Genomic DNA, 15,430 nt, shown 5'->3' on the forward strand with positions numbered 1-15,430 from the left:
ATAGAGCTGGCAAATAAAGTTGCAGGGAAAAGACTCAATTCTCAGTGGAATTTCTTAGCAGCAAAAAGACTGGATGGATGGGGGGAAAGAGATGATTTTCAATATACCTGCTCCTCCTGGGAGGGAAGATAGGGAATGAAATGAGACCGGAAGGAACCAGACTGAGACTAACACTTATATGAGTGTTCCTTGCTGTTAATGCAAGAGACACACGAAAACTGGGCTGTGCTGAGGCTGAATCATCTCTGGCAGCCCTTGCTGCCTCTTGGAGGAGTGCAGTGGGTTTGCTGGGATTTGCTGGGCTGCCATGTGAGCCCCAGCTTTGGGACTATTTAGTGCTATAAGCACAGAGAGCCGGCTCCACATGACTCAGCCCCTCGCCTTGGGACTGGGATACATAACCAGAGCAGATATATCTGGGCCAGTGTCAACTGCTGTTCATCTTTGTTACACGCAGGAACACGAACTGGTTTGCATCATTTGAAGCTAAGAGCATGCTGCCTGCGTCTCGGTTCCAATGGAGGGGCCTGCCAGTGCTACAGAAATGGAAATTTATACCTGCTGCTGTTCCTGTGGTTTGTTTTTCTGCGGGGAGCAGGTAACCTGAGCTAGGAGGAAGCGCTGCTGCAGGGCTTAGGGGAAGCTGAGTTTTGTGATGCTAACCAGGTTTGTTCTCGCTCAAAAAACTCCTCTTCATGCAGGATTTCTCTAACACCAAGCCAGCTAACAGACCTCAGTCTGTACGTGGTTAAATAAACGTGGTTAAATATACCTGCAGGGTCCTGTGTTAGTGCTTTGTTTCTTTCCTCACAGGCTGCTGAGGTTTTCTGTTTCCCAAAACTGTGACTTTTTAAAACTGTGACTCTTTTTTGCTGCAGTTGCTCTGTGCTGCCCAACCCACCTGCACTGCAGTCAACAGCAGCATGAAAAAACTTCTTTTTTGGAGACTTTCCATTAAGTTCAAGCACCTGTTTAGCACATTTTCTGGCAGGGTAGATCTCTTTCCTGCCCTTGTCATCTCCTACAGAAGCAAAGAAAAGAAAACCTAAAGGCTGCAAGCAAATGCTGCAAATTCTACACGTGCTGGAGCTTTGTAGGAATTTCTCTGCCTTTTGAGTGTATCCCAGGTGTCCCAGAGGCACCAGCCCCAGGCCAATGAACAAAGTGGTAGCAGAGCCCCTGAGGATGCTGTTCTCTCTCTGTTTAGTGGTGATTTAGCTGTGAGCCATTTGCTTTGCTCATTTGGAGGATGATTTTCCTAGTGAGTCATTCTTGAGGGAGTCTCTCGGGTTCTGAAGGAATGAAACAAATTGAAAGGGTCTGATAAACATACCTGCTCTGCAACAAAGAGCACACAGCACTCCAAGGTGACTTGTGCCTTGTCTGTGTTTTGCAGCTGAAGAAGGTATGCATAAAAACTACCTGTAAAACACCTGAAGTAGATGACTGAAGTAGGTCAGATAAATTGATTTTAGCGCAGCTTTTCCCCCCCTCATTTGACTAGAAAAAGGAATACAGTTTTCCTCTGATGGGGATCCTGTTGTAGACATCTGAGTCAAAGGGTCTCCTGGAAAACCGACGTTTAGCCAAAAAAACAAACAAAAACCTGTTCCTCTGGGAAGGAGCTTGCTTCATTTCATATCATAGTGTAGGCTGAGGATGCAAGAAAAAAAGTTATTTGGACTTTTACAAGAAGAACCTCAGTTTTTTGATGATTAATTAGCTATTCTAATGGGAAGCAAATTATTCCAACAGCTCCCATACACCTATAATTAATGCTTCTTTAAAAATTAAGTTGATTTAATATAATTTGCCTTTAAAGCATCATCTACAGCTTTCAAGGTTTCACAAAGTCTAGACAGTAACAGAATGTCTTCTACTGGTGGCAAATGAGTTTAGCTCTGTCTGGGTAAGACCAAGGCAAGCTGTTGACTACCTAGAATATAAATGGAAAGAAATGTGGAAGAAAATCCACAATCCTTGACTCTTCTGGAGAGGTTCTTTTGTTATGGTCCATTTTGGATGTGGAGATTTCCTTTTTCCAAGTCAGGGAATCGTGCACAAGACGTTCACTGTCTTTTGGTGCATGGTGACCTGCTCTAACAACCTCAAAAGTGTGTTTTTCCCAGGTGAGGAAACCTGCAGGGCCCATTTTTTCTGCAGTTTCTCTGCAAACTCTTTTAACCCTCAGCTCACTCTGAAGGACATTTGCCATCATTGTATTGACTTGGACCAAATTCTAAAGTCAAATTTTAATCCTTGCAAGAGTTTGTTTGATTTCTTGTTCATTCTGCTTTCATTATCATATTTCTCCTTACATTAATATCCATTTGATATGAAAATACCACAGCTCAGCAATTTGCTAATTTGTATAAAAAGAAACCTCAGTGGGGAAAATACTAGCAAGTATCACAATGAAAGCAGAGAAAATGAGACAACTGTGGGAAAACAGAGAGGCAGAGCAGACCTGGCTGTTCCACAGGCTGGGAAGCAGCAGTTTTTGCTTTGGGACCCTCTCCTGGCTATGGCAATTGTGCTGCCCAGTTTTTAATCTCCTCCTCTGTAGGAACAGTTGTACAGAGTTCTTGGATGCCACAAGGCCCATGGGGATTTGTGCTGGTTTTGTGCAAATATACCAGCTGAAATACGGGGGTTTTTTCAAAGTGCTGTGACTTGTAATGAGTCCTTGGTGTCCTGCACTTGGCAGTGGCTGAACTTTTGGGGAATGTCCATCTTCTGCTGCTCATGAGAAGTCAGAGGGAGAAACAAGAAGCACGAGGATTTCTGGAGCATGGATTAGGCTTAGGAAGACTTTAGCATATTTATTTTAATGTTACATACAGATACAGATAACTATCTCTGCAGCTGAAATGTACATTTAGTTTTACTGATAAGCTGTGGTTTAAACACTTCAAAACACAGTGATGTTCAAAAATTCTTCATATAAACTTAACAGAACTATCCACCTGCTGTTCATGGTGTTTTTTTCCAACAGAACCTGGCGTTAAATCCGAGCATCACTCACTGGCATTAACACAATTCTTCTCCCCTTTGAGTGCTTCCTTGTACACATTTCAGACTCTCTACGTTTTGTTCACAGTGCTGGAGCACTGCCCCTGTTCTCCACACTTTCTGCTCACATATTCACACATTTCCCAGAGGGAAACAGAAGCAGAGAAATAAATCAATAGACAGTCCTGTCTCAGAAGTCACGCTTGATTTCAAATAAATACAGTTTTATCACACCAGACCTCTTTGGGGGAAAGAGAGTTGTTCTCCATTTTTGTGCAACAGGAGTTTTTTCTCAGCCAGTTGCCAACATTTTTCAGCACTTGGCTATGAAAGCTCTTTAATGTATAAATAAAGGAATAACATCAGCTTTCATGACATCTCTATCTATCTTCCCATTTTTTTTCATCTTTGAATCCAGTTTTGAAAATGCAGGAGGTAAATACCAGAGTAGAGTGATAAACAACTCAAACACTGACCTTTTGGTAAGAAAAGCCTCCAGTGGACATTGACTACATTTAGGGACAAAGTGCATCAACTGTTTTCTAGAGATCCTCCCTCAGGAGTGAGGAGGTACCAAGCTGTGCAGTCACAGGGAACTTAAGTTGGAGTCTCCAGTTAATCCCCATTTTTTCACTGCATTTATTTTATTTTTGGCAGAATTCAGAGGAGTTTTGACACGTCTCTCCCAATAACACTTTCACAGAAGATTTGGTTTGGTGCAAGACTAAATGTTTCAGCTTTGATTTTGATATTTGGCCAAAAAAGCTCAGTAGTTTTTGCTTATGCTTATCGCCACTGGCAACAAATTAAATGTGATAAAAACTGATTTTAGGACGAGAAAATAAGTTAATTCAGAACTAGGAGATTTCATGATTATTTGCTTCTCACTACTTCTCTTCCAAAATTTTTCCGTCCATGCACATTCCTCCCACCTCTGTTTCCCCTTCCTCAGAAAACCCTTTTGTCTTCCCTAGGACAAAAACACAGCCACTTTGTTTAAGACCACATGAAATCTTCACCCTCCAGCTTCACCCCCCCAACCTTTGCCTGCAGGTCTGTGTGCCCATCTTCAAGTCAAGGGAAGCATTTATCAACCCCGGGCTTTGCAGCTGAAGGTTGGGATTCTCTAATGGAGAGAGGAGAGGGTGGCATTGCCTGTGGATGGCTCTCACCCATGGATGGCTCTCACCCATGGATGGCTCTCTGTGCCTCAACACAAGACGCTGTCTCACCCTAAATGCATAGCAGACATTGGAAGGGCCACAAAACCTGGCAGAGGAGTGTCTCCACCCCATGCTGGATGTGGTCTATGTTGACCTGCACTGTGTCCTCACCTCTTTGGCTGGTCTCTAGGACAAATTTCACACAGCTGGCACTGGCAGGAAATCCTCAGGGTTCAGTGAGGGATCTGCCCAAGGGAGGCACAGGGTGAGGGAGGAAATCTAGCACAGCCACTGCCCAGGTGGGCATCAGGAGGTCCCCAGGTGGTCCCCAAGTAGTCAGTGGGATCTCAGAGCTTGGAGCAATGCTCAGACAGGAAAACAGGGACCTGGGCAGCCCAGAAGCAGCAAGGCACCACTGCCATGGCCTGTCCAGGGGGAAAACACATTGTAATCTCTGGCAGAGGGAAAAATCATGCAAAATTTCTGCTCAGAAATGTAAATGTCACTGGTAAAATGCAAGTGTCCACTTGGGGGTGGCAAAGCGTTTCAGCTGTGTCTTGAGGGAGCAGGAATGGCCTTTTCTCTGCAGGCCAGGGTGTGTGGCTCTTCCCCTCCCCAAGACTGTTCTTGTTTCTCAAGACTGCAGGTGGTAAAAAGGGTCAGAGTATTCCTCTTATGCACCAGGAAAAGGGAACTCTCCATCTGCCATAAGGCTCCCACCTCAGAGTCCCACAGTGAGACTCAAACAGAAAACTTTGGGGCAAACAAAGAGAGACCATGGTAACCAGGAGTGCAATCCCTTCCTCCTTGGTAGGAAATGTCATCTGGATCCCCAGTGACCAGAATGGAAAACATCTTTATGCACACAGTGCATCTTTCAGGGACTAATGTTCTTATTTGCTGTGATAACTCTGTGTTCTGTGACTGCGTAAGTAACTGCCAGTCCCCTGATGACACTCATGGGATGACTCCCTGTGGCAGTGCGTGCCAAGCCTGAGCCCAGCACGGGGACTAAACCCAGCCCTGAGTCAGGGTGCACACGGATGGCATTTCCCTGAAACACAGTAAACAGGCTTTGAAACGTGTGAGACAGAGCTTTACAAGATTCTTTACCACGTAATGGACCCTCCATGAACTCCCCTGGCAAAATTCTACAGTCAGCAGAGCCCAGGAATTTGTCAGCTCAGATATGAGTGTACTGACTTCAGGATCTGTTTACTCTGCTGGGATGCAGGAAAGTTTTTCAGACCTGGTATTGTGCTTCGTGGCAAAAACTGAATTTAGTAGATGTGATATCACTGCAAAACTCCCCTTTTTATTGCCCTTGTATCAGGTTTGTCCTAATTCCCTCTGTTGTGAGTGCTGTCCAGGCTCCTCCCTGCTGATTGCTAATCCATGTAGATCTCTGACTTCTGCAATCCACCTGGTATAGAAGGAGTGAAGTCTGCTGAAGCACAACCACAGGACTTCACTGGGGGAGACAACACATACATATCTCAAGTTGAAGTAATGATAAGAAGCTCAGAAAGCAAAAGTTTGCTTTACATCTATTTTACAATTGTTGGCTCCCTGGTTCTTCTGGCCCAGAAACAGCTGTTGCTGGTAGCTGGTGTTTACCAGCCCAGCTCTGAGCTGCTGTCATTCTTGCCTGTTTGCTAATGTTGACAGGAGAGGTTTGCAGCAGCCATACCTCGGGAAGGCTGTAGCTGAGGGAAGTGGGACTGGCTTACCTAAAGCTAGAAGTGGGTAGAGAAGGCTTATGCAGAAAGTTGTCTGTTCCAAAATAAGTAAAAACTGAAGTTTCTGTTGCTGCACAAGAAGCTATTGGGTAAGTCTTGGCTAAGCTGATTCTCCCATGCTGGCAGCACTGGGAGTGTCTCTCACCTTTTAAAGCATCTCTTTGCTGGCATAAAGTGAGCAAACTCAGATTTCCAGCCCTCTCATTAGTTTGGAGGTAATACAGTGCTTCCCTAATACATCCTAAATACAGTCCCCTCCTTCATTCATTTGGTGGGACACTCCCTGAGCAATTCTTGCTGAAATCAGTCTTTTAGGAAGTTTGCTTCTGCCAGTTTCTTAAAGCAATTTTCTTAACCATCTCTTTCACCTGGATCACAGCACAGAAAGTCAGAGCCCAGTGGAGAGCTGAGAGCTGCTGACAGATGTCCTCTGTGTGCCAGGGACACTCGTGTTTTCAGCAGAGTCCATGAGATTGTGATCCTTCAGCACAAACATGCTCTTCTGGGACGAAATCTTGCACTTGGGATGTTCAGGGGCACAGTGCTTGCAGCAGGGAGAAATCACACTGAGGAAAGCCATCCTGAAGCGCTGGGACATCAGGTTGTAAATGATGGGGTTTGTAGCAGAGCTCAGGTAGAAGAAAACGCCTGGGAGAACAAGGGTGTCAGGAAGAGGGACACATTAATTTGCATGTGAAACCATCTCAGAAGAGGAAAATCTCTTTATTGCCTATAGAGCTGCGCCGAGCTTGGATGCAAGGGTGAGGACAGCAGCACTGGAGCTCTGCTGCCTTCCTGGCACAGGCACAGGCATCTCTCACCAAGGTTAGCTCAGCTTTCACCGCACTGAAAGTGGGAGACAATGTGAACTGGGCTCAGCCTCTCCAGCTGTTCAGGAACCAGCTCTCTCTTGAGCTCCCCTGACCTGCCTCCAGCACTGCCCTCATCCCCACAGCAGGATTTGCACAGCTGGTGCCCCATCAAAGCTGGCAGAGGATAACTTCCAGACAGGGGAAGCTAATTTCCTACAACTCACCAGGACAATGGCACAAGATGGGATTTGTCTGAGCTGCCTAATGGCCACATTCATTCCTTTCCCATGGCAGGCTGAAAATAAGATTCCTCTTTGAAAAGCCCTTCATTTTGAGGCCATAAACATTTGGTTTCATCACCCAGTGCTGAGCAGTATGTAAGGCTCTTGTATTTGGTAAGGTTTCTTATTTGCCCCAGAGAGCCTGTGGAAGATGCTGCCTGCTGCTGTGTACTTAAAAGCAGCTGAATGACAGCAGTCTTCTGAACTCCTGAACATTCCCAAGGATGAAAATCAGCTGGTAATGATACATGATATCTTTCTTTTTTTCCCCTTTTATTCTTTGTGAATATTCAGACACTGAATTCGACATGTCCATATCTTGAAAGCTGCAGAAGCCTTCCTGCAGTTTTTATTATTCAGGCACCATTCTCATCACTGCTCACCAAACCTCAAGAAGATTTCCCACACAAGTCTCATGTCCTCTACAAGATAAATGGCTACATATTCCAAGTAAAACCACCCAAAAACACTTTTTTTTTTCCAGTCCTTTGCAAGTGGAAGAAGAAAGCTTTACCTGACACCACATGAATTAAGTTGAAGGTATTGGCCAAAGGCTCAGTCCATTCCACAACAAAGCTGAAGAAAAGTCGGTCTATATGGAATGGAGCCCAGCAGATGGCAAAAACTATCACAAGGACAACTGGTGTGGAGAGAGGGGAGAAGAAAAACAGGTCAGAAATGGGAGGATACGGTTCACCAGCCTGCACAGAGCAGAGAGTTCATAAAGCTGGATGGGAGACTTAAAATATAAATTATATTCACGATTTCAAAAATTTTGCCATCCTTTCTGCCTTACCATTACCAAATAAAAGAAAAAATCTTTCCACTAATTTTTGTATTGGACAACCCAATGCATGCACACAGAGTGACATTCAAACAGAACAGGAAACAGCCAGGAAGTGTTGGGGTATATATAGAGGCCAAACCCATCCCAGGCTCAGAAAACCAGGCTGGGTCCAAAGTACAGTTTGGTGTAATGCAAAACAGATGTACATTCTGTAAAAATGCACAAGATAGACTATTTGCACTCTGAAAAAAAAAAGGGGATCCTCCCTGGAGGGCTGCAAGAGCTAGTTTAGAGTGAAGGATGTTGGAGAATTGCCATGCAAGCATCTGCCATGAAGTTCTGCTCAAGCTCCTCTTGTGCTGGGGAGGAAATTTTTCTTTCTGAGTCTTTTGGTAGTTACCCCTGATGCTTCACTCCTGCAAGTCCAGGTAAAACAGCAATAAGCCTGTTTTAAAAAATATGACAACTACTCATCTCAGAACTCTTGTATCCACTGAACAAGATACCTTCAGTACCATGAACAAAGAACCATCAATTATCCTCCAGGATCTGCTCATGGTAAACAAAACACAGAAGGACTCACTACTTACCCAACATCTTGGTGACTGATTTCCTGGATGGCCTTTGAACATTCACAGCCATTTCCTCCACTTCCAAAGATTCATCTCCTTTCAACTGGCAACAGGAGAGAAACCAAAGGACAGTTTAGACAAGAGACCACATCCCTGCCAGACAGACTGTTTGATATTTTGATGGCTGTAGTTTGAGAAAAGAAAAATTTGGACCACTTGGGATTCACTGAAAAAAAAAATCTGCATTTAAATTTTAGCTTTTGTCTCAAAAAACATGGAAGCTTTAGGTTCAAAACAATCTGCAGATTTTATGCATCTGAACCTGCATATTTACAGCAAATTTGTATTTCACTTTTCCACTTACCTTTTCTCAGTGAGTCAATATTTGGTTCACAGTTTATGTTCCATTTCAACAGTATTTTGCTAGGCATTTTTTTCTCTTCTAGCAAAATATCATTCATTTGTTTATTTTCCTAAAAGTGTTCCCCACAATTAAGCACAAACCAATGATCCAAAAAACACCCAGAGAGGCCTCAGTACAGCACAGCTGTAATCACTGGAAAAAATCCTGTAGAATTCAAGGGAGTTTGTTTCATGTCCTGAATGTTGGGTGTAATTGATATTTAACCCATCTAATGGACAAACCCCAGAAATTCTGCCTTGCAGATGGGCAGGGTGCACGATACACACAGATTTAGCCACACGCTGCTCAGGCACTGCAAGGAGAGGTTTTTCTCCAGTAGTTTTCCCCGGAATTCAAGAAAAATAGGCATAAAGAACAATAATCTGATCACCCCTGGAATCTGTCCCCAGTGTGTTTATGATGAGAAGACTGGTGCTTTGGTGATAAGAAGATCAGGTTTACATAAACAGGACAATTGATTTGAACATCAAGGAAATCATATCTGGAAAGTCCAAAACTGGTCCCAGCTTCCTGCAGTAGGAACTCCTAATTAGCCAACAGCTTTATCTGTTTTCAAGAAAGAAACTGGGACCAAAATTTAATTGTACATGAGATGATATCAGGAATGAGAGAAAATATAGAAATCACTCTGGATTGGCAAAAGCCTTGTGCAGACATGCTAGTTGTGCCATTTGCTTTTGCCCTTTACACTGTGACTTTGCTTTCTGATTTCAGATTAATAATACTTTTCTGTAAGGATGATGAAATGAGCCCTTCTTTCAATGTTCTCTTTATTCTATTTATAAAAGGAAAAAACATGTAAATGGAATTATAGTCAATTACAGTGCCATACAGCCTCCCTCTCATATTTTACATTACTCCCCTTGTAACTTTTAGTCATAGCCACAGTTGCTTAAGGAAAAGACTCAGTTGATTTGTAACACATCTACTGATAAATGATCAGATTTATTAAAACCCCTGGATTCCCTTCAGTGGTTTTCAGTCTCAACAGTAATCTATTCCAGGCATATTCCAAAGCCTCAGAGAGTACAGTGTACTGATGCTGTAATGAAACAGAGACACATGTATCTTTGTTTTTCCCCTTCCTCCTGTCACTTTGATGATGCTGTAAGGCTCCTCTTTTGCCTCAAATGATGAAGGTGTGACAGGTAAGAACAACTCAGCAGCTGCAGTTTAACAAAACAGTGAAACATTACAAGCAGGGAGGGAAAAAATGAATAAATGAGTCCATGGCAAGGCTTGAGCTAATTCCAATGGTTTGAGAGGGGTAGAACCCCAGCCAAGGCACTGGTTACTTTTACATCACTGAGGTGTAAGAGGCTGGGCAGGTTTGAGATGAATGCTACCCTTTCGCTGCAAGAGAATTAAAAGCGACTGGAGCAAGAAGCCGACAATTGGATTTTCCCCACAGATCTTTACTAGCTACAGCATTTCACCCCAGAAATCAAAAATGCTGAGTGGAATTTGGGTCTTACCAGTCCCCAGACAAACATAGTGAGGCCACTCTTCAAAAGAAGGACTCTTTTCTGTAATCTGCAAAAGCAGAACTGTTTTCTGTAAACTCCTTGGCCTGTCTGACACTAATAGTGATCAAAGTTTATCTGCAGCTGATGGAAAAATTGATATTTAAACTCCACAAGGCTTCTGCTAAACATTACAGTCCTGCCTGTTTCAGAGGTCTGGCAGAAGAAGTTGCTGCTGAGCTGCAGCCTTGGTGTGCCCTTAGCTCACCCCATGGAAAGGAGAACCAGGCTCTGGGACAAGGACTGCTGAACAACCTCCATGGAAAGGGGGCAGACTCTGGAAGAGATGTGCTGGGCTCTGCAGAAATCAACCAAAGGCAGTCACCATCCACAGATGATTCTGGGCATTTAAAAGCTGGGCATTTTGAGGGAGAAATAGATTTTGATGATAGAATCTGAACCAGAGGTGCATTGGCAAGAATAAGTTGTCTTGCTTCAAAGGCAGCTAAAGAAAAATTGCCACTATGTCCTAATAATAATAACAATATTAATAATAACAATATAGTGTTTGTTATCATTATTATTATTATTATTATTGCCAGTTGTTGAGGGGATGAGACACTAAGAGAAGAGTTGGAACCTTGGGAGGAGAACCATCCTGCCTATGCCATCAGAAACCCTTGTTAAATAGAATATGACTTTTAGACAAGCAGTGATCAGCACCTATGCCTGTGTCCTTTTAGGAATCAGTTTGTAAGGAATGGGCAGGGACCTTGCACTGAATCCTGCTGCATTGCAGACTTCTTCCCAAGCAATCCCATCCCATCTCAACCAGTGCCCCAGGTACGAACTCCTATGAGCAGCTACTGCCCAGTGTTCTCATCTTGTCCCTCTCCTCTCCCTCCTCAGCTCTTTGGCTGTGGGTTGCAATCAGCAGCTCAACAGCTGAACTGGGCTTGAAGAGCCTGCATGATTCAGGGATTTATCCTAAAGGTATCTGTGGTGGGAACCCCATGGAAGAGGCAGCAGGAAGCTTCCACAATCAAGCCTAATGAGTTTACAGTGCAATGATCAGTGTCCTCTTCTTTGCACTGGTGCTGGAACGATCAATTGACCATAACATTGCAATATTAAACCACCAAGCCTTCAAATTATACAAGTAGATAATGAGGAAATCAAGCATTTCCCAGGGAAAAAGATGAATGTATTTTTACATTTTTCAAGGAATTAAATTATAAATTAACTCAGGTACCCTGTGACTCATGTTTGCTGCCATCTCACCGCTGCTTGTCAGGTCACCTGTCCCCACCTGTATTGCATCCTGAAACTGTCCACCACTGCCAGAGCTTGAGGGAGGAACTGGTGAGGAAATGCCCTTTCTACAAAGCCTGGATATGAAAAGGTTACGTCTCTGTTTGCTGAATTTGAACTGTTGTACAGCCTTTGGAACAACCCTGAGTTTTCCACGACATTCTGTGAGTGGTACATGGCACTCAGGAAACTGCAGGGTGTTGCTAAAGCCACACAGATTTCCTCCTCTGTGAGCAGATAAAAAGTGTCTCCTCTTGGAAAATTACATATATATATATATATATATATATATATATATATTTTATATATATATATATATATATATATATATATATATATATATATATATAAAATATATTTTATATATATATATATATATATATATATATATATATATATATATATATATATATATATACACAGACATCATTCTCCTATCACTTCTGTTGAAGAAATTAAATCATCTTGCCCAGTGCAGCTTGGAAATAATGCCGATCTAGCCAGGACGGATTCTGTTAAAATTTGGAAGTCTGAGCTGGATATACAGAAAAACAGAGGCACAAACAGTGAACATTACTATCTTTAGGACAGACAGCTTGAACAAATGTATGAATTTGCAGAAGTCCTGGGGTCTCAGCCCTCATCTGGTACTGAGCTGCTCTTCTGGGATGGGGTATAGGAATATCTGCTGCTGCAAATAGAAGATATTGCAACCTACCCTCAAGTCTTCCTTTTATAAATTCAGGGATTTCTCTTTTTCTTTTTGTAAAACCTCTATTTTCATCACCTTTCACTTCCTTCAGGTCTTATTTTGCAAAATATTCATTGAAACTATGTCAAGACCCCTCAAAAGCCTCCAGAGATTGGGGATAGTTTAACCCATTCATTGCCTCGAGGATCTGCTCTGTGCTGTGGATTTCTGGCAGGTTATCCATGTTTTTTTCCTGGGTAAGTAAAAATTGCTTCTGTATAGTTTTAGGTAACAGTAAATATCAACCAGCACAACAACATGATATATACAACATCAGAGATTTGGTTGAGTTTCTTGCATATTATTTAAAAAGTTAATTCTTCTCCACTTCTTGCTATGGGATCAGACACATCTTTGTAAACTTTAAGTTATATTCAGTGTGATAAAATGGGATTTATATTGTCTAAATATCTGAAACTTATGAGAAGAAAGCAGTCAAGTGACTGTGATTAGCAGTGCATTTCAGTATTGTGCTACATGGTTTTGTAACTGTGATCCTGATTGTTTTATCCACACATTTACATGATGGAGACTTGTCAAAAGTAGTCTCAGTTTCTGAAGAGAGAACGAATAGAAGCTCTAAGGTAGCCTGGTGAGACAAGGCTGTAGTTATATGAAGAAATGATTGCTGAATTTGCTAGCTGCAGCAATAAGGTAACATTTCAGTTTATGAGCTTTGTGAGTTTTAACAAGTGAATATTACCACCAGCTCCAGGGAAGGAAAAGAAGAAAGTAATGCAATGGAAATTCTACAGTCACAAGAAAAGGGAAAACAAATAGTACACAAGATTCAATCACTAGCCATCTTCCTTTAATTCTTTTCACATTTTCCTTTTGGTCTATTTCTTTCTAGTCCCTACTGCAAAGGTGAAAATCCCTGATGGGCTGGAATCAATCTACAGACTTGGGTGGGTGTTTCATTAACATTCAGATGTGAGCAGCAGTGATGGTAAGTTTTTATCAGAAGATTGGGGTAAATTATTCCCCAGCATAACCATATTAATTTCAGAACATGATTGCACCAGAGAAGAAGTTGGATTTTCAGAGGTTTGAGAAACAATTTTTCTGTTCTGGGAGGAAAACACGGGGCAACAAAAAGGCGCAAAACTCACTCAAAACCCACATTTAGACACAAGCACACAAGAATGAGCACAGCCGGAGCAGGACTTACTCTTAGCCCCATCAGATAGTACAGCACACTTATCACCCCCATGGGCAGCACGTAGAAGAGCAAAGAGGTGATCTGCACAATCCAGTTGTAGATCCACAGCGGCACCACCACGGCACAGGTGGCGGAGCCGGGCACCATGGTGCCATTGGGGAAGTGCTGCAGGGCGATGCCGTGGGTGCCCGTGTTGGGCAGGGCGAAGAGCATGGAGAGCAGCCAGAGGGCCAGGATGGTCCTGAGGGCTCGGCGGCGGGTGCTGGCCAGCTTGGCGCGGAAGGGGTGCCGGATGGCCACGTAGCGCTCCACGCTCAGCGTGGTGACGCTCAGCACCGAGGCCAGGCACACTGTCTCGAACAGGGCCGTCTTCAGGTAGCAGCCCGCGGGCCCCAGCAGGAAGGGGTAGTTGCTCCACATCTCGTACACCTCCAGGGGCATGCCGAAAAGCAGCACCAGCAGGTCCGACACTGCCAGGCTGAACAGGTAGTAGTTGGTCGGCGTCTTCATGCCGCGGTGCTTGAGGATGACCAGGCAAACCAAGAAGTTGCCCACCACCCCGATGAGGAAGATCACCGAGTACACCAAAGCCATGGGCAGGAACAGGTGGCTCCGTCTGGGCCCGCACAGGAAGGTTAAATAATCCTCAGTGCTGTTTAAGTACCCCCTGAGACGTTCTTCATGTAGAATGAGGTGGTTTAACCAGGTGAAATTACTGACCCAGGCCATTGCTGGATCTGCTGAAATGTTTCACAGCTGACGTTCGTTGTCCTTTCTGTTTCTCTGTGCAAGTTTGTTCACTTTTTGCAGAGAGAGAGGAGGAGTGGTGTGGCTGCCTAGCCAGCCCTGGATGCACGGAGCCACTGAGGATGTGAATGAGTGTGTTTGCCTGGCTCTGGGTAAGGTTTTGCTGCTCAACAGCTGTTCCCCTGCACGGAGCCCCTCAGCCAGAAAGCCCCTCCTTTCCCACATATTCATTGGCTCGCTAAGTGCGTTAGATTATAGAGTGCAAAAAGAGGTTCCAGCCACTTGCATCAGCTCCCGTGGCTGATGCAGTCACAGAGTCACAAAAGTGGGATCTGAAAGACAGGGTGCAAAATCAGCCGCAGGTTGTTTATGTCAGAGGGTGGGAAAGCAGACCAGAAACGCCCAAAACTCAGTCTAAAAAGCTTTTACGAAAAGATAATGGTGCTACGTCCAGTTATGAGCCACAAGCAAAACAAAACAAAACAAAAGATTCTGGCATGATTTTGTTTTTTGAATCTCTGCTGATTTTTATTTTCTGTTGTCTATGGCAGCAAGTACTTGGAGACAGAGTTTAATCAGTAGGAAGCCAAATGGTTTCTGTAGCCATTTCAGTGGAATTATAATGTTTCAGGCTTTTTTTTAAACACAGCAATTGTTTTTCTCCTGAGATCTGACTAAAGATTTTAATTGCAATTCTTATTGACATCAAAATATTTTCTCACTTCTCAAGTATGCTGGAATTTGATCCTATATTCTTAGAGAGCCTTGTTTTGGGAATATTTCTGTACAGCATATTATTCCATATTTATTGCCTATGGGCATAAGCTTCTATAAACTCTTATTTCTTCGTGAATGACAAGCATTCTGCAAACACAGTTTCTGAGCCAAAAAGTAAGTGTCTCCTGCAAGGATCATGGCTGTGCCAAAATAGATCATTTAACTCTGTATGAATTCTTGATTACTTCCCGAGTTCCTCTAAAAAAATCGTTCCAAGTCTGTAGATACAATTTTCTGAGATTCAGAAAATATTCGGCTGTTTGGAATTGAAGACATGCAAGGTCTGAGGGCTAATTTATGGGATTTTTTGTCAGCTTGGTGTGTGATTTGTCTGCCCAGAACCTCTCATTAGCTCTCACTTTTGAGTACCTGCCCGGTCCCCTCCTTGAAGTCGTGTAAACCTTTTACATTCCTGACATCCTTTGGCAA

General features: G+C 43.4%; 1 protein-coding gene across 1 annotated transcript; it reads right to left on the minus strand.

Moving 5' to 3' along the window:
- Positions 1 to 6,302: 6,302 nt before the first annotated feature.
- Positions 6,303 to 14,206, minus strand: NMUR2 (neuromedin U receptor 2). The gene is made up of 4 exons (XM_066197413.1): positions 13,487 to 14,206; positions 8,385 to 8,469; positions 7,522 to 7,647; positions 6,303 to 6,562 (listed from the first exon to the last, which is right to left on the minus strand). The coding sequence occupies exons 1-4, from the start codon at positions 14,204 to 14,206 to the stop codon at positions 6,303 to 6,305; spliced, it is 1,191 nt and encodes a 396-aa protein (XP_066053510.1).
- Between the last annotated feature and the right edge of the window lie 1,224 nt (positions 14,207 to 15,430).

This window comes from Chamaea fasciata, unplaced genomic scaffold (assembly GCF_029207755.1).
Source record: "Chamaea fasciata isolate MVZ Bird 193981 ecotype frontalis unplaced genomic scaffold, bChaFas1.0.hap1 SCAF_15, whole genome shotgun sequence".
Classification (NCBI taxonomy): Eukaryota; Metazoa; Chordata; class Aves; order Passeriformes; family Sylviidae; genus Chamaea; species Chamaea fasciata.

Coding starts and splice junctions, on each gene's coding strand:
- NMUR2 (XM_066197413.1), bottom strand. CDS start 14,206: ATGGCCTGGGTCAGTAATTTCACCTGGTTAAACCACCTCATTCTACAT. Junction 8,470..13,486: donor ACTATCTGATGGGGCTAAGA/GTAAGTCCTGCT, acceptor TCCTGTTGCCAG/TTGAAAGGAGATGAATCTTT. Junction 7,648..8,384: donor ATCAGTCACCAAGATGTTGG/GTAAGTAGTGAG, acceptor TCTCCACACCAG/TTGTCCTTGTGATAGTTTTT.